At 40.8% G+C, this 24,006-nt stretch overlaps 1 protein-coding gene across 39 annotated transcripts in view; it reads right to left on the bottom strand.

Annotated features, from left to right (window-relative positions):
• ANK2 (ankyrin 2) overlaps positions 1-24,006 on the bottom strand; it is a 486,040-nt gene that overhangs the window by 75,133 nt on the left and 386,901 nt on the right. For 18 of the 39 annotated variants that reach the window (XM_083174515.1, XM_083174496.1, XM_083174502.1 and 15 more), the window contains 6 exons: positions 22,857-22,929; positions 13,445-13,586; positions 11,452-11,466; positions 9,279-9,381; positions 7,572-7,672; positions 3,129-3,164 (listed from right to left, as the gene is read on the bottom strand). In XM_083174515.1, coding sequence (XP_083030641.1) covers positions 3,129-3,164; positions 7,572-7,672; positions 9,279-9,381; positions 11,452-11,466; positions 13,445-13,586; positions 22,857-22,929 — 470 coding nt within the window. The remainder of the gene's footprint in view (positions 1-3,128; positions 3,165-7,571; positions 7,673-9,278; positions 9,382-11,451; positions 11,467-13,444; positions 13,587-22,856; positions 22,930-24,006) is intronic. The other 21 variants (XM_083174525.1, XM_083174517.1, XM_083174522.1 and 18 more) reach the window with 4 other exon arrangements.

Genomic DNA, 24,006 nt, shown 5'->3' on the forward strand with positions numbered 1-24,006 from the left:
GACTGTCAGAAATGGAGGGACCAAAGCAAGTATTGGAGATATCTGTTGCAGTCCCTCTGTGGTACATTTAGGGAATACTTAATATTTATATTTTTTAATAAATAGGCCCCTTGGACCATAAACTCCACCTAATACTCAAGTTCTGAAAAGTTATCAGGTATGCAATGGGATGGGATTAACATCCCAGTGGACGGTAAGCTGCCAGTCAGAATACTGACGGAAGCACTCCGACTTGCGGCCACAAGACCAACATCAATGTGGATGTCAACAACGGAATCCCGATTGCCGGCATCCTAAATGTAAGTATGCGGATGGGATAGCAATAGGCCGGCGGTGGGGAGGGTTAGGTTTAGGCACTCTCAGGGACAGGCTGCAAGTGAAGAGGGGGGGGGGTGTCAAGTGAAGGCTATGGGGAGGGTTGGGCTATGAAGGAGGTTTAGGTTAAGGCTGTGGCATAGAAAGATTAGGGACTAGCAGGGAAGATTAGGGGTAGGCTGCAGAGTCGGAGAGATAAGGTGTGAGGGCTAGGGTTAGGGAAGCAGGGGACGGTAAGTATACTTATCGGTACCCGTTAGAATTTGATTTATTAGGATGCTGATGTCGGTATTCTGACCACCAGCATCCTATCTGCTGATCATCCTTATGTGTTCCCTAGTGACATGCAACTGAGAAAGCGGCTGTGATAAGCAAGGACAATGCATAACTTTTGTGTACTTTGACTGCTCAAAATTATTATTTTCCCCAAGTGGAAATGGAAATGGTTTGGGTTTTTTTTCCAGTGGGCACCAATACATTGTAGCAGTACAGGTTACACTGTATAGGTCATGGCATTGCTATTATAAGAAGCCCAATTTGTCCATGCATGATGGATCATATACTGTAGCTTACAATACCCAAAAGAAAACAGATATGATTTTGTTAATAAATTAATATCAGGATGCTTCTGTGTCCAATCTCAACCAATAAGAAGTCAAACAAATCTCCCTCATGATAATAAATAAAAAACTTGAAATAAAGCAATTGTGCCCCTATGAACCTTACAGTATATTTTACGAACAAACTCACTGTTACATGTAGTGGAAAAACGTAAAGGCATTGTTCTACACCAAGAACAATATATGTACACAGCACTGTTCTGAGGGGGAATACCATGGGATATTAAAATATTATTTATTTAATTAATATGATAATCATGATACAATAAACATAATTATAAGGCAGAATAGCACTGTGTACCTATATTGTTATCCCCCACTTCACACATCAGCTTGGAAGGTTTGACCCATATCAACAATGTCTATTGTTCTACACCAAGGTCTGCTATACAATACCAAAGTACTATAATCGTACATCATTTTGTTGGAATGTTGCTTATTGCTATCTGTGGGAGATAGCCATTGGATGTTAATTGTTGCCACACTACTGTAGGTGTAGAATATAATTGTAACCCCCTCACTAAACTCTACCTGCCTCTTTCAAATGGTGTTGAATTAATACTAAAATTGCTTCCTATAAATCCCCATTAAAGCATACTTGTTATTTTTAAAAATTTGAAACATTGTGTAGCACATTAGATGGTTTTAAAAATGGCAGCTTTTTGTCATGCCATGTTCTACTATGCTGCACTGCGACTTTTTTAAACTAATTCCTGCGCAGTTAAAGACATGCCCATCATCAAGATTATATTGTGTGCAAGTTTTCACCACATATGTGATGTGAATAAAAGGCAAAAGTCATGGCAGGTATCTTGCACCATATGGCATATAAATTCTAGGTGTATTAGGATGCATTGTACTTCTCTATTTTGCTGTCGACATTAATTGCAATTAACTATCTTAAAAATTGTAGCAGTAGCAGGTGTATGCAGGGCAAGATTAAGCTTTGGGGCCCAGCCCTTTGGCGCTCTCTGCTTTTTAACTTATCAAGCCATTCTCTGCTCCTGGGAGTGCAGTATGTGACGGTGACTTGTGGCCTACGTTCAGCATCCCGCCTTTCACAATACCAACACCCACATCCAGATTACCGTAAGGAGAACGGTGCCAGAATACCAACATCAGTGACAATTCCAGCACCTGAATCTTGGCTGCCATTCCATCAGATGTAAGTATGCGGGCAGGATAGGAGTAGGCAGGTGAAGGGCGTGGGTTAGGTTTAGGAACTAGTTGGTATATAGGGTTAGGCTGCAGGGGGGTAGGATTGGCTGTAAGGAGGGAGGTTTAAAAGTTAGGCACTTAGAAGGGGGGTTAGGTTTAAGTGGTAGGTAAAGGGTTCAAGCACTAGCAGGGAGGGTTAGGTACTAGCAGGGAGGGACAGGTGTAGGCTGTGGAAAGGGAGGGTTAGGGTATGGCGGCAAGGAGGGAGAGTTGGGGGGTATGTGGAAGGTAAGTAAGCGGCTTAGAACTGAGGGGCAGATTTATAAAGCTAGGTGAAGTGCTAAAATGTCTGGTTTTTATCACCGGCCAATCAGCTCCTACCTGTGAAGTTACAGGCTTGGTTTGAAAAATGACAGGTAGGAGCTGATTGGCCGGTGATAAAAACCAGACATTTTATCACTTCACCGAGCTTAATAAATCGACCCCTGACTTTGAGCAGCAGATGGCAGCCTCATATAAGCAACTGACTGCTTCTCCTTATGTCAGCAGCCAAAGCTCAGTGTGGGGTATTAAAAACAGTGAATGCTGCATTGTGTTTTAGGTGCCTAGTAGTATTGCTGCCCTTGGCAACTGTCTAAGTATAATAATGTGCAGTATGAAGCCTAAAAACGGAAATTAGATTCATGTTGGATTATATATGTTATTTAACAATAATCATCAAATCTCAACAAAATTTGTATTTATTTTCTTCAGGTTTTTGAAGTTAGAGGACTGTTGAAGTGTGTGTGTATGTATATATATATATATATATATATATATATATATATATATATATATATATATATAATTAATTATTTTAATATTTAATCATTTGGATATTTCAGCTATTAGTTTAATAATAAAAAAAGAGTCTGGTTTTGTTTTTCAATTTAGCCAACTGGTTAGATGTGAACACACAAAAGCAACCTTATGTGAGCAACCGGAATAGGAGGTGGAAACAAAGCAAACACATATTAAACACAAAGTTAAGATCACCTGCTATGGTCTCGATCAAGACAAGGAGACATGTGGCTGCAACAAAATAGATTATTTAGCCATGAGAGAGCAAGGAAAGAGAGGAAAAGAAAGATAATTAAGATATTTAGAAAGTCCCATAAAAATTAACACCTGTGTAATCATTTAAAAGGTGATAACTGCATATTTCTTGTGCTAATACAGCATGTGTAACCCCTGCCCTAACCGCACACAGTAGCGTTTACCAGTGAATGCTGGAGGATTACACGTTTATATAAATCTGTGCATTAAGACAAACTCACTCATTAAATCAATATCATTGATTATACCAATCACACATCTTTGCATGGGATATCAAACTGAATAATATGTAACAGCCTTGATTATGCAGATGGATGTAATTCCATTGATTTTGCTTGTATTTTTAAATCATCATCAATCATTAAGGCTTGCTGCTTTAAAAAGAAAACAATATCAATGGTATTCCCTGTACATTAAATCAAAAATCCACATACAATTTGCTAATTATCATAAAACAATTCAATAGGAATTAAAAAATGAATACAAATATGTATGGAATTCCCTGTAAACTACATTATAGTTAAACCTACTCTGAACACAAACTGTAGTGCAGTATGCCACAAAAACACCAAAACAGTAACATATGAAGAACAAGCTTATGCAACCGGTGCCTGCCTAGCTGTTATGGAAACTACAAGTGCTGGCATGCGGCAATACTTGACAAAATCTGTTAAAAATCTGCAGGCTGCTATAGAAGAGATAAAAATCAGCTAGCTAGCTATCTAGGACACATTTCTCCCACTACGCCGAAGACGCACAGTCACATGCTGTTGAATCAATTTCAAGAACACTTTCTGACATTTTAAAGATAATCCTCTGTATCAATTCTGTTTTAATTCATCTTAACTTTAATACTTGGTGTACTAGCATCCTTTCCTATATTGAACTTTACTATTCTGATAGTATTCTGATTCTGAAATCAGGAAAATGCTAATCAATTATATTCAGTTGCTCCTCCAACTCCAAGTAACTGGTGTACTCTCATTCTTTTCTTAACAAAAACACAGGGTGCATAGATTTTACTATAGCAATTCACCGCTCAGGTAAACTGCGTTTATTCACCGGTACTGCATGCAAGACATGAAATGCAATGGCTGAGAGTAGTATCATGATTTCCTTTTACTCTATTCTGAAACACATACAGATCTAACCCTTCCAGGATCAATGGAGATAGGAAATAACTTCACATTTCAATAGCCCTAGTACACCGCATTTATACCCCTGGAAATTATGCAGAAACTTATTTTCCATAAAGGAAGCATCTAATAATTGATATACAGAATGGAAATAATTGAGTAGGGCTAGATTTTAGCTGGTTAAGCTTTGTATAGTAATTATTATTATATACAGTAGCCACTGTTCAGAACCCGGGAAAGGCAGCCCAATAAGGAAACAAGTTATTGTAAGGGGAAGTGGGGGAACAGGGGACTGGGATCCGCACACAATGGTAATATATCCCTTTTGTTATTTTGATCTCTTGGGGTTTTTTGTGGAGGGCTGCCTTTTATCTCAATAATTCGGCGGGGGTGCTATCAGGGCAAGTAGGCACAACAGTTAATTGGGGAAAGAAAAGAAGTTTGCACTGGGGATGCACACCAAAATCTATGATTTTCAGGATTTTTTTAAAACTTAACCTTTATTGGTTTAATTGGATAAAAGGTAGAGGGGACGTTGATATATGTGTGTGTGTATGTCCTAAGTTTTAACCTCTAAACCATTTTCACAATAGCGGAGTGGACCACGACCTGTGACTCCATACAATCAGAAGGAACACAGATATCAACGTCCCCTCTACCTTTTATCCAATTAAAACAATAAAAGGTTAAGTTTTAAAAAAAATCCTGAAAATCATATCTTTTGGTGTGCATCCCCAGTGCAAACTTCTTTTCTTTCCCCAATTAACAATAAGGAAACAACACTGTTAATTTAATAATTCATATTAGTGACATCACGCTGAGAAAGCCAAAGAACACCTAAATTTGTGTATGGAGTGGTGAATTACCCTCACCATCGCTCCTCTATAAGACAAAAGACATGCAAAGGGTAATCACAAGGACACTGATTAGGTACAATAAAAATGATCCACAAATATAATAAGGTTGATATATAATAGTTTCTCCACACAACAGACTTATATATCTACTAAAAGACCTTCATGATAAACTGCCACATGAAGCATTACTATTAGGCAGAATAGTGACAAGAAATAAGGTTAGACTGAAACATTGTGGTAGGTTAATACGCTAAACTATTAAACATAATAATTTGCAATCATTAAAACAATTTACACCTATAGTCAGTGCTCGAAGTGGGCCGGTATACGACGGTATGGTATACCGGCACTGTCCTTCGAGCGCTATTTTTTTTTTCTGCAGTGAAGTGATTGTGCGGGCAGGGGCAGAAGTAACACCGTCGGGCTTCTAGCCCCGCAGGGTGCATGTGCACCATCCCCCCCCCGTCCCGTCCCGTGGCGTAGCTCGCCCGCTTCGTCTCCCCCGCCAGCTCCCGGCTCCCCGCTGTGTCCGGAAGACGTGGTGTTATTTAAAATTCACGTCTCCCGCTGGACCGCGCTAGCCAATAGGCGCTTGCGGTCCAGCAGCCAATCAACTGGTGGCTGCTGGACCGCGAGCGCCTATTGGCTAGCGCGGTTCAGCAGGAGATGTTAATTTTAAAAAGCATACATCATTATCTAGTTACTTTTTTTCCTCAACCCTCTCTCACCACTTTATCTATCTCTCTTCTCCAGGTCTCTTATTTTTTCCTCTCTGGTTCCCACCTCTTGTGCGCTCCACTTATGTGTATTGGACACGCCCCTTTTTGATGTGGCCACACCCCTTTTCTGGAGCGCGCACGCCTTCGTCGCGCGCAGGGTAACATTGATATCTTTCCATACCCCCACTTCAAAATTTCCACTTCGACCACTGCCTATAGTGATAATAATAATTTGCTAAACATGTGAATGCATCCTTAACATTAGTCATATGCCAGTGATGCACTACTGTTCCCAACTGAAGGAAAAAATGATTTGGGGGAGAAATCCACTTAAATGTGTGCACTCGCAGGAGGAGGGACAGTGGCTGACACTCCTATACCTGAAGTTCGCCAATCAAATGTGTGCTCCACTTACCGGAAGCTGGAACACGGCGTGCGTTCCAGCGACTGGAAGTGGGGTGAAAAACACTGTGATACTAGATCCCTACCTATAATACAACTTGAGGATTGTAAAAACTATAGATTTTATATACAAATTAGGTCTGTCCCATTATATAATTAGCTTTTTTTTTATGCCAAAAAGCTAGATATTTTTACTGATTAACTAATGATCAATTGGGTAACTAGATAATGATGTATGATGCACTTCCTGTTCTATGGTATATAAACCCCGACCATACAATGAGTGTTATATCTTTGAAAAAGTTGTCAGATGACAAGGAAACGCGTCAGGAACTCTTTTGACCTTGGACACTGGATCCTTTTGGATGGACTGCTCATATTGAACCAGCTCCCTTATAATCCTCACCATTAACCGAGAGCGACTTGCTATTTGGATTACAATATTTGGGACACCACCACTCGGACTGTGAAGTTGTCCAAAAAGACTGGGATATAATTATTTCTCCATGGCAGAAAATCCAGTCAGGTTTATGGGTACCCACATTTTCCAGTTTTCAGCTCTAATGGACTAATCTGGGGACCAGCAGTATCTCCACCCAGGAAGTAATATAGGAACAAGCAGGACTCCACCATAAATATAATTGTTTCCATTGTCATTTTTAACTTGTCTATTTCTAATCATTTAAGTGTACTATTGTGTTTTTGGTCTACCTGTATGTAGCAATTTACCTGATACTGGCATATCTCCCAACAAGACCCTCTCCAGGAGGGACACAATGCTCTGCTCCTGGACTTTGCTCTTAATCTATGATTACCCACATCTGTGTTGAACAGGTTCATTGATAGGAAAGGTGCTTCAACACAGGTGATGGCAGTCAAACATTAAGAGGAAAGTCCAGGGGCAGAGCAATGTGTCCCTCCTGGCATGGGTCATGTTGGGAGGTATGTACAGTATTGGTCATAACATCATTAGAGACAACTGTCATGTATTAATAAATCTATTTTTATTGTAATACCCAATTGATCATCTTTTAGCACCACTTTCCCTATACCTATACCATTAATGCTTATGACCACAAGTTGTCAGTTATTTTCCCACAGAAAGACTGACAAGTTAACAATGCCACACAGGTATAATTTATTTTGCATCTTCCTGCAAGTGTCTTCCCGTGACAAGCACACATGACCAATTTTATTCATTCATGCCATAAACCCAAAACAGATTACACATATTATTTCCAATATCTCAAAGCAAATGTTTATACTCACCCAGAATGGATTGGACTAGATGAGAGTGCCACGTTGTCTAGGTTGTCATTTCCCCAGCTGAGGCGATAAGAGTTCTGCTCTGATTTTGTCAAATACGAAATCTACATAGTTTAAAAGGCAAACAATGAGTGTAAGGCCATGACAATGGGTTACAGATGCTACTGACATTGAAGAGAGATTGAATAAAGTAAAAAACTAAACAAAAAGCACTGTATAATGCCCAAATTATTCTACCATTGCTTAAAAGCATATAGCAAAATTGAACTATTTACAGAGTAGTGCCTAGCTACTTAACAAGCTATGAAAAACAATTATAGTTTTGAGCAGCTGACTCTCTTACAAAGGGGTTGATCCTATTAGCCAAAGATGATTCGCGAGTGCGAATCATCCCGCCACTGGATGCGCTTTACAACGGATGGAATCTCACTAAAGTGCTCACTGCCCCATAGGGTTGTGAGCAATTCGGCTCTTTAAAGGGTGCACGATTGTGTTAAATCGGGTGCCATTGCCGGTGTTTAAACGTGTTGGAATGGCACACAAACAACACCTCGCACCCTTCGCAAATAATAGGATTGACCCCTATATCTGTAGTGTTTTATCTTTCAAGTGTTCTACGTTTAAAGTCTCAACTCATTCTGACCACACAGCACCAGTAGCTGTTCAGAAATGGCAGTAACCAATGGGGCCTTAATTGTTAGTGGTTATAATATATATGCCCTACAATAGCCAATTTTATGCTTTTATATATAATAGTTGCAGTAATACACAAAGGTTTTAATGACAGCTACAGTGGTGCAACATAAAATGTCCTAATAGACACAAAGTAATAGGGCTTATTTAACAGCCAGCGAGATCCGGAGAGGTTTATTTTGCTTTTTAAATATTTTTCACTTCAAAAATACTTTCACACTCACCAATTCTCGCCAAAGCTTGTATCTCACAGGCTATTACATAACCCTTATAGTGTACAGGCGGCGAGAGTGAACTCTTTATTGTCTTTGCCATAATAATAAAACTTCCTTGATAAAAGTCATACATACTAAAAAGTATATACAGAACTATGGGCCTAATTCAAAGTTGATCACAAATTTAATATCGTACTCAAATAGGTGAAACCATGTGCACTGCAGGTGGGGCAGATGCAACATGTGCAGAGAGAGTTAGATTTTGGTGAGTTATTTTGTTTCTGTGCAGGGTAAATACCAACTGCTTTATTTTTACACTGCAATTTAGATTTCAGTTTGGTCACACCCCACTCAAATCTAAATCTCCCTAAATCATGTTACATATCTGCCCCAGCTGCAGTGCTATATGGTTTAATCCATTTGAAAAATTGCTTTGTCATCAAGTCTGATTGGGCCCTATACGTAATCTCTCATATGTGGGCTACTGCCATACAAATATAGAACCAATAGGGAATATTATACCTTAAATGTAGTTGTCTATGAAATAATGGTGTAAACATAAAATCCCTATTCAAGAGGCTATTCCGCAATCCTGCTAACACAGGTGGTGCATGCTATTCCAACTGAGTTACACAAACCAGCAAAATACTTTCCTATTGTACATATCTATCTTAGTAAGAACTATATAGCCAAGTGACTGTGTCTCCTTTACCATTACATACTGCATAGAAAGAATATAATAGAAAAGATATAGAACGCCAAATACTGTAAGAATAAATAGAAAAAACACAGAATTACCCACCTGGTCATGAGGTATGATAACAGTATCATCTATCAAGGTACTGCCCCTGGTGTAAGACGGATGATTCATCATGTGGGACCTGTCTGAACTGAAGGATCGCAGGCTGGTCGGTTGACACATATATATCACCAGCAGTGTTGGGGTTTGGGAAGGTGAGATGGAAGGATAAGCCAGAGAATGACAAAAATTAGCATTTGGTGCAGCTTCCAGGGGAGATGACTTAGCCTTTGTAGGACCACACTGCAGCAGTTCCCCAATACTTAAATGAAGATAAAACAATGTAATGTAGGCCAAGTACTTTGTGTTAGAATAATTTAGATTTTTACATATTTGGTTTTGTGGTCTTTTAAGATAGATGGAGAAATTGGTTGGTAAAAAAATCATATTAATGGAAATATATTTCTTTAATGTTGTACTGTATTAACTGTGTAAGAGGAAACAATAGTGCCACATGTAGGGTCACATGTAATAACTTGCAGAACATCCCCTGGAAGATACTGTGTGTGTAGCTACTGAATCCGCTTCATGCGCTGTGGAATAAACTCTCCTGTATGACGCTGACACAAATAAAGTGAAAGCTGAGCACACAATGCATCACACAGACGCAAAGCACTTGACTGGAAACACACATATAGACAACATTACACATCACAAAACTTGTGAAAAACCACAAACAATAAAAAGATCACAAGAATGTGTTTGTCGGTACGGAGCTAAGCAGAACTTTATGACAAATACAATACAAAATTAAAACATATATACATGAATATTTATTTAATAAAAGGGACAAATGTTAGACAAAGAACCCCAATGACAAAAAACTTTATTCACTTTTTAACCAATGCCCTCCCCCAATCATATTTATGTAAGCTATAATACCACTGAGAGAAGTGTGCAATGCTTACAAGAGAGGCCTTTTTATAAAGCATCATCATTATGAAGTGCTAGGCCACAACATGTGTCAATGCAGTTCAATAAGACTTAAGGTCCATACACAATGGGCGACTATGCCCAGCATGTATGGACAGCGATGATGACAATCACCACTGCGGGGAAAGCCGCTCAGTGCATACACACTGAGTGGCTTTCCCCATGCCCGGCACCGACGGAGGGTGGGGGGGGAGGACGGCGTTGCATAGCACAGAGCTATGCAAAGCCATCCTCAAAGCTGCTCATCTGCTGGTATTACCAGCAGATGGGCGGCTTTCCCGGCAATGATGCGGGAGCGCGCAGCAGCGCTCATCGCTGGGGCATACACACTGGGTGGCTTTAAGCTGAAAGCCGCTCAAACAGGCTGTTTGGAGCGGCTTTCAGCTCAAAGTCGCCCATTGTGTATGGGCCTTAACTAGTACCGCAAAGTCGGGTGCTATTCCAGGGGACTAAGATGCTCCCTCAAATTAATAATTGATATGGTACTGTACATTGCAGGTGGAGGGGGGACATTGAATAAACATAATGAGGTAAGAATAGGTTTTTTTACAATTTTATGAATTGCTAAAATATCACATTCCTCAAACAGATTATGCGGTTGTGATAAAAAAAACTAAGTGAAAGGGTCAGCTTGAGAAATCATTGTTTTCCCAACCACAGTCCTCAAGGCACACTGAACAGTGCAGGTTTTAGTGATATCCAGGCTTGAGCAAAGGTGACTTAATTAGTATCTGAGGGATTCTGATTAAAGCATCTGTGCTGAAGCCTGGATATCACTAAAACCTGCACTGTTGGTGTGCCTTGAGGACCGTGGTTGGGAATGCCTGATGTAAGGTAACCCCTCTACTGAATTGTACAAAATAGCGATAACCCCTACTTATGTCTGAAATAACAAAAATGTTTGTTAGCACTATTTTATATACATTTTATATAAATTACTAATTTTTTCCCCTCACAGAAATTTTTACGGTAGTTTAAATTTCACTCTAATTCGCTATTTATATAAATGTCCTTCTTTGTATTTAAATCTTAAGATTTCAAATCTGTATTTGTCATCAGGACCAGTAGACAAAAGCGGTAAACTATCTAGCAAAGCGAACTACAACACGCCAGTGGAGTTAGTATACAACATAGAGGAGATGAAGTGAGGGACATGGAAAGCAGTGATGAATTAACATCTAAGCTCCATGGTAGAGGCTGAGCAGGTGGAGGATACGGAGGTCACATGCAATGCCATACCTACCTAGGCATAGTGCTACTGGAAAGCATCCACAAAATGGAAAGTAAGAAAGAAAGAAAAACAAAGGAAACCATGAATGGCACAGAAAGTGTTAAGAAGTGAAGGACTACTGATGTGTTAGTCAGGAGAAAGAGGTACTATGCATGCTGTTATAGTGTTGGGCCTTTTAACACTGTGGATTCTATTCCTGATCACACTCATCATCTTCCTTTTATTGATACATCTCTAAATAACTACCATACTGTATGTCCCACTTTTTAATTCTTTGAGCGCCAACCTTGCTGTGAGAGATACCTAAAATATGTGCAAAAAATGCCAGTGTCACTCACAGCGACTATTCGCTGAGATAAAGGGGTGCATTCACAGCTCGCAGGGTCAGTATTCAACTGACCCCCCTGCACACACCTTTTCCCCCCTTGCTAGGTTTTTGGAGGGAGGGAAACGGTGAGTGCAGCACTAAAACAGGGAGGCTTGGGGCAAAATGCAGCACGCTCCCTGTATTAGCTGCGAGCCTCGCTGTTTGGGGGAATCCTCGCTATCCTCTGACAGCGATGATTTCCCTGCCGCATTTAATAGGGTCAGTGGCTGGCATGGGGGTTAAACAGCGAGAATTGCTTGTTTTCTGCAATTCCCGCCGCTCAACCCCATCGCCGACCACATTGAATACACCCCAAAGTGAAAGGTTATAAAGCTCCAGCCAATGAACTGTGTTTAAATATGCCAGTTGGGAGTTGATTGGCTGGTGCTTTAGCTCCTTTCACTTTATCTCTTCTCCAGGCTTAATACATCTGCCCCTATATTTGGTACAATATTTAACTAAAATTCAATGAACTGATTCGTCTGTGTTTGTAGTTATTTCTACTAAATGGACAGTCGCAGTGAGCGAAGCTCGCATTTTCAGAGGATATTTTGAGGCTATCACACAGCAATCTTGGCACACAAAGGGCTAATCCTTTAAAGGGCCCGAAAAACTTAAGCTGCTTTCTAAAAAGAGCATTCCTGATCCATTACACCCACCCAAAGGGGAAAAGGTTTATATTCGTATTTTATTTGTGTCTACGTTTCCTTGTGCGACACTGGGTGCATCCCTAGCATAATGCATTGGGTTGCTTAGAAATGTCGATCCCATGTTTGTTACATCAGTTTGATAGAGACACGACACACTATTTATGGAAGCAACCTGTAATTGCTCAAATGTGTTTCCATTGTAAAGATAAGCGTTGGTTATGGCCTCTGAATTTGAAACAGCAATTTTGCAAAATTGAAAGTTAATTGCAGCGAAGCACCAGGAATACACAGTGCGCGGGAGGCAAGAGTGAGCTCATGCATAAGCAAATACTTATATATAAGTATGATCCATTTACAGCTCAACTTTGACAACAACACTGCCACTTGCTGTGCTACATTTATATCTCCTTCCTCATTACATACACTTTAAAGCTGCAGTTTGCTACATATTTTCACTGCATGCATAGTAGGTTGAATAATAAGCTGTTTGGAGAAATCCTTATAATGACCCTTATGGTATTAATATAGATACACAACAACATAAATAGTCAGTATTAGAGCATTTTAGTGACTGAAAACTACGATAAGGCAATATATAAAAATATCAGCAAAATTACTTTTAACGGAATCTGCTTTTAAAGCTCAGGTTTATACCTAGACACTCCACAGCCAATACACATTTTTAAATGTATCTGGATAATGTTAAGTGGATCCATAGACTACAGAAACATATACTTATATACCTTATTTAATCATGGTGTTAATACATATGAACAGAACCCAAATAAGTTAAAATAAATGTACAGTTATTTAATTGTAAATAATGATAGGAAAACACCAGGTAGGGTCCTACCATCTCACTGCCTCTTCCTAAAGTGATGGTTGAGAACAATCTTTACCCAATATAGAAAATATTGCATCGTGGACATTTTCTGAATACAGTCATTTCCTCTATTAACTTCTAAAGTAATTGACTAAGAGCGCATACCTGTCTGAGCGTCCACCCTCCAAGCTGTACCGCAGGTAGCTCATGCCATCCAGAAACTGGCTGCTTGGCAAAGAATCGTCTCCCAGCTCCTTCAAGTCTTCAGGACGCAGATACTCTCCTCCATCACCAGTCATTGTATCATCTTGTAAGGGAATGAAGACAGTATGAATGATGAATCTTTACAGTGATATATTGGGTGTGGATCGTTTGGTCTACAACAACTAGGTCGACAAGCATTGGGTCGACACCACTAGGTCCACAGGCAGCAAGGTCGACATGGGTCTAGGTCAACATGGGCCATGGTCAAGTTCGACAGTCAAAGGTCGACATGGGGTTTACCACTGTTTTTTAGACCCGAATCTCAAAACTGTCAACATGGACACAGTTTGAAGTGCACTGCATCCCCTCGCAATGCTTCGGGCATACTATTTTATTCACCCACCACGCCCTAGTGGATGGTAGGGCATGAAATACCACCTGTCAGCACAGGTCGGCTCAAAAAACAGTGGAAAACCCCATGTCGACCTTTTGATTGTCAACCTTGCCCATGTCCACCTGCCCATGTCATTAGGTCGACCTAATGACATGTTGGCCTAGACCCATGTTGACCTTGAACCATGTCGACCTAGTTGCTGTAGACCTAATGACCATATCCCGATATCTTGCCCCCTACTTTAGACTAGAAACAACAACATCCTACATAATTCTGGAAATGCAGGGTGCAAAAAAACTTAAATATATAATTTATTAAAGAACTTATAGACGGCTTTTAAAGATATAGAGGGAAATTTAATAGGATGAGAGGTCAAACTGGTTTTGCAGTGTAAATGATTGCTGCTTTAAAAAAAACTGGAGATTTCTTACCAAATCTCTTACTTTATGAATCTCTCATCCTATTAAATTTCACCCTAAGCAACTCTCACATTTTCTGAGTTTTAGGAATTACCAGCAGAAGTTGAACAAAAAACAATAACTAACAGCAATTTTGTTTGGTTGTAATGAGCTATAGTGCATGTTTCATTTCTAATTATTAGAGACAGGATTATATGCATTTGCATATGCATTTGCAAATATTGACCATTCTCACTGGTTATTGCATATTTTACCTAAAATCTAGTGATGGTGCATATTTTAGGCCCCGTCCTCTTCCCACCCGCGAGTTACAGTACTGCTTTGCCCTGCTGCAGCTGGACAGGTAGTGGTAGAGTGTGCAGGCTGGGGCAATGCACAGTGTTGCGAACCTTGGATGTACGCTATGTCTGACCCTGCTCTAGGCTGCCAATCCATGTTGATAAAAGTCAGTTGGGGCGGATGCCATTACGAAGCTCGTGAACCTTTGCCTGCCCCTGGCCTGGGACTTTACACCGAGACAAACTTCTGCAGCAGAGGAGGTGGGCGGAAGGGTTGTGACATCACGCGGCGCAGAGGAAATGCCATGAGAGTATGCATCACAGGGAGGAAGCCTTCCACTGCGCCGCCCTCACACGCTATGCTGACATTTGTTCCATCGGTGTTGGAGATGAGGGTCCGTGTAGTTGATGCAAGAAGAGCCTAGGACGCTGCAGTCTGCTGTAGCAGCCAGGAAAAACAAAAATCCTGTGTACAGCACTAGACATCTGCAGATGCTGTGGGCCTATTTTTGAGGTTTATTTGCAACTAATTGTATGCTTATTTTTAAATAAGTTAAAAATTACTTATTTATTATTTAATTAGCATATTTTAACACTTTCTATGCATATTTTAAGTATTTTTCATGCATATTTGCATGCAGATTTCAAGCTTTTTATGTTGCATATAATCCTGTCTCTACTAATTATATTTGCAAAAATATATAGAATATATTTTATACATTTTAATTTTTATTTATCTGAGTATTATCCTTGGAGATATTAAACACAAGGAATATTTCTACAGTCAACAATAGTAAAATGAATACCTTTATCATAGATTATTAATAGACAGCACATAAAACTGTATAATGAATGTACCCACTTTCATTTTGTTTATCAGTGTACTGTAATTAGTGTACTGTAATTAAGGAAACTATCTGTACTGCAAATAACATAATCCTGTGGTTCCCAAACTGTGTACGTAGGCACCATGGGGTCCAAAAGGCTATTGCTGGGGTGCCTTGGGTTGGTGGTCCAGAACCAAATCAAATTATGCATGGTTAAAGTGCTACTCAAAAACCATTGCTAGTGGCTGCCAATAATAAAACAAACCCTGTCCTCAAATAACTGGACCTAAATATAAGATTTAGGCACAACTTATATTACAACATTTATCAATCAAAAATAAATGTGGGTACTTGTGTAGTTTCACGGCGGCAGGCTACGCTACGTTGTCAGCATAGACCAACGGCAGCCCAGCGTAGTCAGCGTAGTGTTCCATTCAGGCAGCATAGTCACCATACTGTCCCTGGCAAGCCTAGTGAGCACCTCTCATACAGCGCCGGTAACCTCAAGATCCCCCTGTGCTGGTGGATGCCGGCGGAGAGGCGATCTGGCGGAAGAGGCGCTCCATCTGCCTGGGACGCACGAGCGTCTCATACGCAAGTGTGTCTCAGTAATTCGTGCAGCAGGGTACGGCAACCCTGCCCGCTTCAGGGTTTGGGGTTCAGTTGCGCTTACGTCTAGAGCACAATGGGGGGTGTGGGCGCAAGTGCATCTCATGCACAATAAAGGACACATTTGCCGGTGCTACATGTTAGATACTGGCAAATACCTCTATTTCAATCCCCCACTATCCACGTCAGCCCGAAGTGTGGCGAGCGCGGCCTCCCGACCTGATACCCCCACTATCCACGTCGGCGTGGAGTTGATGTTCTAAAGTGTGGCAAGTGCAGCGAGCCACTGAGCCAAGCGAGGGGATGCAGAAAATGAGCCTGAAGCATGGAGAGCGCAGCGAGCCCTGCGAGGGGATGCGAAATACACGTAAAGTAATCCTCTGCACTCTCCACGCTTCAGCCTCGTTTTCCGTATCCCCTCGCCAGGCTTCGGGATCGGAGGCTCGCTGCGCTCGCCACACTTTATAAAATCAACTCCACGCCAATGTAAATAGAGGGGGTATGAACAGGTCGGGAGGTTGTGTACAATGTCCGCTTGCCATGCTTCGGGCTGACGTCGATAGTGGGGGTGTTTCAGGAACACATTCACACCTGTCATGTCATCCATCTGAAACAATAATGATGACACGTGTTAACTGTCAAATGGATTTTACGGACTACGCTGCTTACGGTGACACAACGCTGACTGACTACGCTAACTGCGTAAGCTCCAGTTAACTGCGAACGCACACACAGTCGCAGACACAAGCTGACTACACTGGCTGCGGGAACACGCTGACAGAGACACTACGCTGTCTATGTAAGTGGCACCGTGAAACTACACAAGTACCTAAAGTTGTATCCTAAAAGGTGCCATAAAAAAAAATTGCTGATAATCTAGGGTGCCGTGATTCATGAAGGTTTGGGAGCCACTGGTGTAATTGCAAACACTTGATTTAAAAGTGCATTGAGACCCTTTGGAGAAAGCACTATATAAATGATAAAAAAGTAAAAACAATAATAATTATTATTATTGTTATTATTTGCGTAAAACAACCAGCCAAATACATGTCACATATCGTACTACTAATGTAAGTCAATATGAAATAACCAAAATCACTTTTAGCTGAGCTACTGTAAGACCTCATTGCTTCTAACTCATGGAGCTCATGTACAAGATCACATTAGTGATCATACTGTAGATACAAACTTCCTAACACAAAGAGCAGCCATATCTCAAAAGCATCACACTAGTTTTCTAAAGACAGCAGTTCAATACAAAATATTGTTTTGGTTTACACTGCTACAAAGAAAATGTGTAGAGTTGAGAAATCAAGCACTTGAGAATGTTTAAAATAACTTTCCAATAAAATATGTTCTAAAAAAGTTACATCTAATATTTGGAGTTTTGTTCAAACATAATTAAAGTTCACCTTGGTCTAACGCTGACTTAAAAGCAGGTAGCACCACTTTAAAAAAAAAAAAAAGAAACGGAAACCAGGCTCCTGAGAAGAGATTTCTAAGCCATTCTTATGAGACTTCACAACTAGGAATTGGAGTGTGGATCCATCTGTTATGGTAAGCATAACCCAGGGAAAATGCCTTTTCTGCTTATTACAATGTCTCTAGTTGACTTTGGAATCTACGGTAGCCAGGACAGACCTACAGTATATAGTGCTGCACAGGAATAAAGGTGACCATACACCTACAGATTTATCTTTAGATCTGGCTGGTTGGAACAAAAATCTGGTAATAACTGAATGACAGTTTGTCAGTTTTTTTTTAGCATTTCCAAGAAAATGGTCAACTGTCATTTGCTCTCATCCATAACCATGTTTTTGTTCCAACGAGCCAGATCTGGAGATATATATGTAGGTGTATGGCCAGCTTTAACAGATCAGCTGCTCGGAGGGTCCTGAGGAGCTGAAATCAGGCTGCCATTCGGGATTTTTAAAAGACACTTCAAGGGCACTGGGTACTACCACAGGGACACTGTACAGCAATCTTCTCAGTGTAGCTCTACTAGAAACACCTAAGTATACCACATAAAAAGACATGGTAGGATTCTGAAGTATTCTGAACTTTATATTCAAGATTTTCCAAAGGATAAAAAGAACTTCATATATAACTGCCTTAGTAGCCATAAAAGGCACCAAATGTTCCTCTGAGAAAACAAAATTACACCAGAAGATAGCGCAACTATGAGAATATGATACATCAGCGCATGTGAAGGAAGTTCCTCAGTCTCCTGCACTTTGGAGACATTCCCAGAGCTTTAGCAGCCTTTTATCAAACAGGCAGCTCGGCTGTGGAAAACAAGCTATTGCCAACAGTGGGGGAAGCCAGCTCTGACCAAGGCAGATGTCAAGTTTTATATATTAATTGATATCAACATAATCTGTGTTTTGATGTTCTTATAGCTCTATAACTGCCATAAAGCAAGCATAAAATCCGAAAAAGAGGTCCAGTCACTAGTACAAGACGTCTACAAGGTCTATATATTATGGTAATAAAACACCTTTCTCGCTATTTACCAAAACCTTCCTGCTGGTAAATGTATTGCTGGGTATTGCACTTTGCATGGGATGCCTATTTATTATGAAGAGTGGTGTACAAATATTGACCTTTGCCATGCTATGCTTTGAAAATGCTACTGTCAAAGCTGAGTAATGCACATACACTGGCACGGTGGACTTGGTGGCATTGTCATCATGAAGCTCTGCTTACTTCTAACCAGTAATGCTGGGGAAGCGATCTTACTTGATTAACTATATATATATATATATATATATATATATATATAGAGGTAGAGGTGTAGGCCTGGCACTCCTCCAGCAGTACAGGTAACCCAGGTGCCTTCAGGAACAGAAGTACAGGATAGTGAAGAGACAACAGCGGCACTCTGGGGATTTTTTGAAAAAATATATTTTCAGCAAAAAAGCTTCCAACGTTTCGGGGTATATGACACCCCTTTGTCAAGGTTATACGTGTATATATATATATACACACACACACACACACACACACACACACACACACACATATATATATAGGCAGGGACAGCACCTTCACACATGAAAGTAATGTGGAAGATTTTAGAGCAGCAGCAGAAGTAGCAGCAGCAAGAAAACTAATATAATCAAGGTTGGGCTGATTAGCAGCACCTGTGGCTTCCTAATAAATGGGTATCCGGGGCAGAAGGTCATTGCTCTTGATGGTGGACTAGCTGTCCAAGTGATAGGCTGGGGTGTGGCCTACGCTTAGGATCACAGGAGCATTCTGAAGAATTTCTACTATGCTGTGACACCTGTATGCTGCAACGCTGTAACCTTCCTTGCTTATGCTGATTACCTGGTAAGCCGTTTACCCGTTGCTAAATAAAGACATCATCTTATCCAGAGTATGTGATTCCTTGTCACAATATACATTGTGTGTGTGTATAAGAATATATATATATATATATTCTATCACATCGTAAAATTCTAAGAAACGATCCAAACATGCACTAAATTTACAACCATAATCTAAATGCAATGCATAATAAGGTTTTAGGTATGTGAGAAATTAGGAAATTAGCAGACAGAACTTATTTGAAAACATGCTGGACCACAATAAAAACGACAATCTTCATAGCATCAGTACAGAAGCGTACACAGTTATAAGTTAGCTTCACACCCCTAACATGTTATGTTCCCAATTTAATATTAGGAAATGCAACAGTATACCCAATCTAAGCACATCAAGCTCACACCAAAACACACCGGTCTCCAACACTCTGCTTATGCCAATACCTTCCATTCCTAGAAGTTCTTCATCAGACATGAGCTCACCAGCAAATAATTTATAGCCTGTGCAAAGCACATTTCAGTTTGTGAAAGGGGTAAAGAAGATTTATATCGTTAATATGAGACTGTTGAGAATGCTAAAGGATGTTCACTCACTACATACGCAGACATGTGTTCTATGTTGCTAAGGAAATGTGACAGCAGCAATAACCAAGGAAAAGATTAATGTATACCAGTCAATGCCAAAATAAAGGAGCGCAGCAAGAAGGCAAACAGTAAAAAATACCTACGTATTTGAGAATAGCTCTCAAACGTTTTCCTGAGCATGAGAGCGCCACTCTCCTCCCTAATTTCCACACAACTGCGCTATAATCACTCTGTTGCCGTTCCTGTGTGTAGGGAGATGGACTGGAGGACAATCTATGTGCCCAAGAGTACACTGTGGGGTAGTAGCTCTATGAAGCAGTGGTAAGGGTAAATGATTGTTAGATCGACAGCAATAAGGTCGACATGCATTACATTGAAGGTCGACACATGGGTAGGTCAACATGGGCTAGGTCGACATTGGGTTTTTTTCACTTTTTCTGGAGCCGACATGTGCCGACAGGATGTACTTGATGCCCTACTATCCACTAGGGCGTGGAGGGAGAATAAAATAGTTTGCCAAGCGTAGCGAGCCACTGTGCACGAAGCATTGCGACCGCAGTGAGCCATGCGAGGGGATGGAGGGCACCGATCCGGTATCCATGTCGACCATGTCAACATTCGGGTTAAAAAAAAGTGAGAAACCCCTTGTCGACATTTTGACTGTCGACCTAGCCCATGTCGACCTAATTCTTGCATCGACCTAATGACATGTCGACCTAAGCTCATGTTGACCTTCCCATGTGTCGACCTTGGATCATGTTGTTTAGAATAAAGGAAACGTGATCTGCAGGTTTCTTGCTACACTATACTCCTGAACATGCAGTATAAGGGGTGGATCTTATTATATGAAAAAGGTGCAAGGTTCCATTGCCATATCACTTAAACGTCGCAATGACACCTGATCTCGCACCCTTTGTGGACTGGTTTCAGCCCAAGTTTGCCACTATCGCAACGATCCGCACCAGCTAATTCATCAAGGCCAAATTATATCACTGGCCAAAGTGCTGTAATCGCTGGCCTTAATGTATTAAAAGGCCATCGATTAAGCACTTAAAATATTGGTTGTGATTACATTAGATATCAAAGCCAGCCGAGTACCCAAAACTTTGTTGGCCCCATAGTAACATATTTAAAGGGCCCATGCCTCCATGATTCTTGAGAGGCACTTCCCCACAACAGTGATTGATTGTATGCCTCATTTTCTGAACCATAGGAGTGGTTTTAGTTATTATTATGCCCCGTAGTAATGCCCTACTTTAAGGAACTACAGTACGAATGGTCATACTGTACAATAGTTTGCATGATGTCATATAATAGGACTGCCAGTACACCTAATCACATTATGACATAAAGTGTTCCCAGTTTATATTATGTGCCTTCATATCATATTGAGCCATATTACAGTTCCATAGTTAATATGTAACGTTATTGTGCCCTCCACATTACAATGTGCAGACCAGATTAAAACATATTACAGTGCTCTCCAGTGCATATTGTGCCACATTACATGGCCTCCAGTTCAAATGAAGCCAAATTACAGTGACCCTTACCACTGTAACACCCACTACATACACCTCTCACTCAAAAATGTAATATCACAAACTTCTGGCTGGGCAATGGGTGAGACTGAATTGCTTGCAAGCAAATCTTGTAAATTAGTATGCACATTTATAACCTGGATCCAGGCCTCCGGTCTGTCTTTGGGCCCCATAGCAATGGCACCTATTGCACCCTCTATAGTTACTCCCATGGATCAAAACTATTTTATTACTCTTAGTCATATCAGATAGCTGAGTGGAGACTCTTACTACTTTAAACATATCAAGCCCTGTTTAAGTTACTTACTTTATCTGAGGGGGCACTGAAGGGACTGGATTCCCAGGCCCAGAGAGAGAATGTAAACTGGACCTGTGTTGTGCAGCAATCAACTACTGCTGTCTGGGACCAGGCTAGTGTAAATGATGCCTGCTGCAGCTTCCTGAGAACAGTTGCTCTGGATGGGAGAGCACTGCAGGGAGGTGGTGCCCTAACTCTAGAGAGAGGAGGACCCAGCAACATTCGCGGATCTATAGAGGATGATTGAGGCAAAAGAAAACATTGCAAACAGGACCACCCTCTCAGCACCCAAATGAGATGAGTACATGTCCAATGTAGTGTAGTCAGGATGGTCTCACTTATTCTTTTCTCTCCCTTCCTTGCAAACTCTCACACTCCCATTCCCCCTATTCCTTCTGTTTCCCCTTATACCTTTTATCTACTTCATTATCTCTCTCCCCCATTTTCCACTATCATTCACTCTTTCGCCCCTCTATTCCTTTACTCTCTCTCACCCATTTTCTCCAATCTCTCCCCCCCCCCCCCCCATTCCTCCTCTGTGGCTCTCTTAATTTCTCCTATTCTCCTTTCCCACGCACTCTCTCCTAGTACCCCCTATTCTTCCTCTCTATCTTTCCCTATTCCTCCTACCTCTAATCTCCCCATTATTCCTCCCCTCTACCTGCCCCAATTAACTTCTTGGGCCCATCTCCCACCTATTCCTTCTGTCTCCAGGTTCCCTCTATGGCTCTAACTCCCCCCTCCCCTCCATGGGAATCAAGCCATTCCTGTAGGCGTGTGTTAAGTCCAATTCCCAAGCCCTACAATTTTGATGGTAGCCCCATCCATAAAAATGTATACTACTCACTCATCCAGCATCATATAGAACTACCTATTGTCATCAGTCATCACGCTCCTGTGTAATCTACCAGCTAAATCACAGAATAAACACTCAGTGAGCAGAAGAAAACAACACTTTTTAAGGTCAAATGTTATCTGCCTGACCGTAAACTATACATTTTACATCTAGCGGCTTATCATGGCTACAATACATATTAGGGAACTATGAAAAAAGAATTGTTGCTTTGTGTTTCAAACATAAATATGTAACAGAACCCACCTTCTTCATCTGAGACGTCCAGTACCTCAGTCATTGTCTCTGGCACATTCAGCTTGTGCTTCTCTGTCACAGTCTGCACAGACAAGACCAACATCAGCAAATGGTAAGATGATGCATTCCTGTATATTACAATATGATTCTACAGCATCTCCTAGCAGGGTGAATCATCGCATTAATGCATTAGGAAAACTAATCAGGAGGAAACTAATCCAGCACTGATCATACAGGATGTTGATATCTATGTACACAGAGCATTTATTTTCTCCTTCCTCTATATAATATGTTAGCAGAGGCAGCCAGTAACATATTGTTAGTGTGCACCAGTTGATGGGCCTAGGAGTAGGTGAAGGGACGCAGGATGATGTCTTCTGAGGCTTCTGGTACACTGGGACTGCTGCAAATCATCTGTCCTCAGACTACATCATCCTGCGTGCCTTCACCTACTCCTAGCCCCATCAACTGGTCCATACCATCTGCAAAAAGGTCCTTTTCCTCCCCCAGGTTTACACTGTTGTCCCTGTGGAGGAACGCCACCTCTCTAACCAGCCTGAGCGAGGACATTGGACGGACCTCTCCTATTACAAGGAACCCATCACTTCCAGACCATTACCATCACTGTGGAGGAATGCCACCTGTCTAACACAATCTGGAAAAAGCAGTTTGAGGGTTACCTACAGCCAAAAACCATCAGGATGAACTAGTTCTTTGGACCCAAAAGGAGAAGGACAATGCAAGAACTGAGGTGATATTCACACATTTAAAAAAAAAAAACACCTTATTTTATTCATTTTTATGCAGCTTTCCCCACCATCTTTTACCTTTTTTATTTTCTTCACTTTTTCTTATTGGGCTAATAGACAATTTTTAAGTGTTCTTATTTAATAAATGTACACATTTCTTTATCAATTTCACACCTGAATTCATTGTTTGTAGCGCAACTACCACTTGTATATTTTCTGTTGGACCTCTAATGCACTGATATACACATCATCCAGCAACTATAACACTAGCTATTTCTAGATTTTTCTGGAATTTTTTTTTATACCAATATTTTATGTAATCTATAAGTTTTTTTTTTTACTGTCACTGTTTACCCTGCAAAAAGACACAATACGGTTCTGAGAGTTGCCAGATGATCCAGAAGATGCGC

Source organism: Crinia signifera, chromosome 1, assembly GCF_055691185.1.
Source record: "Crinia signifera chromosome 1, ASM5569118v1, whole genome shotgun sequence".
In the NCBI taxonomy this organism is placed as follows: domain Eukaryota; kingdom Metazoa; phylum Chordata; class Amphibia; order Anura; family Myobatrachidae; genus Crinia; species Crinia signifera.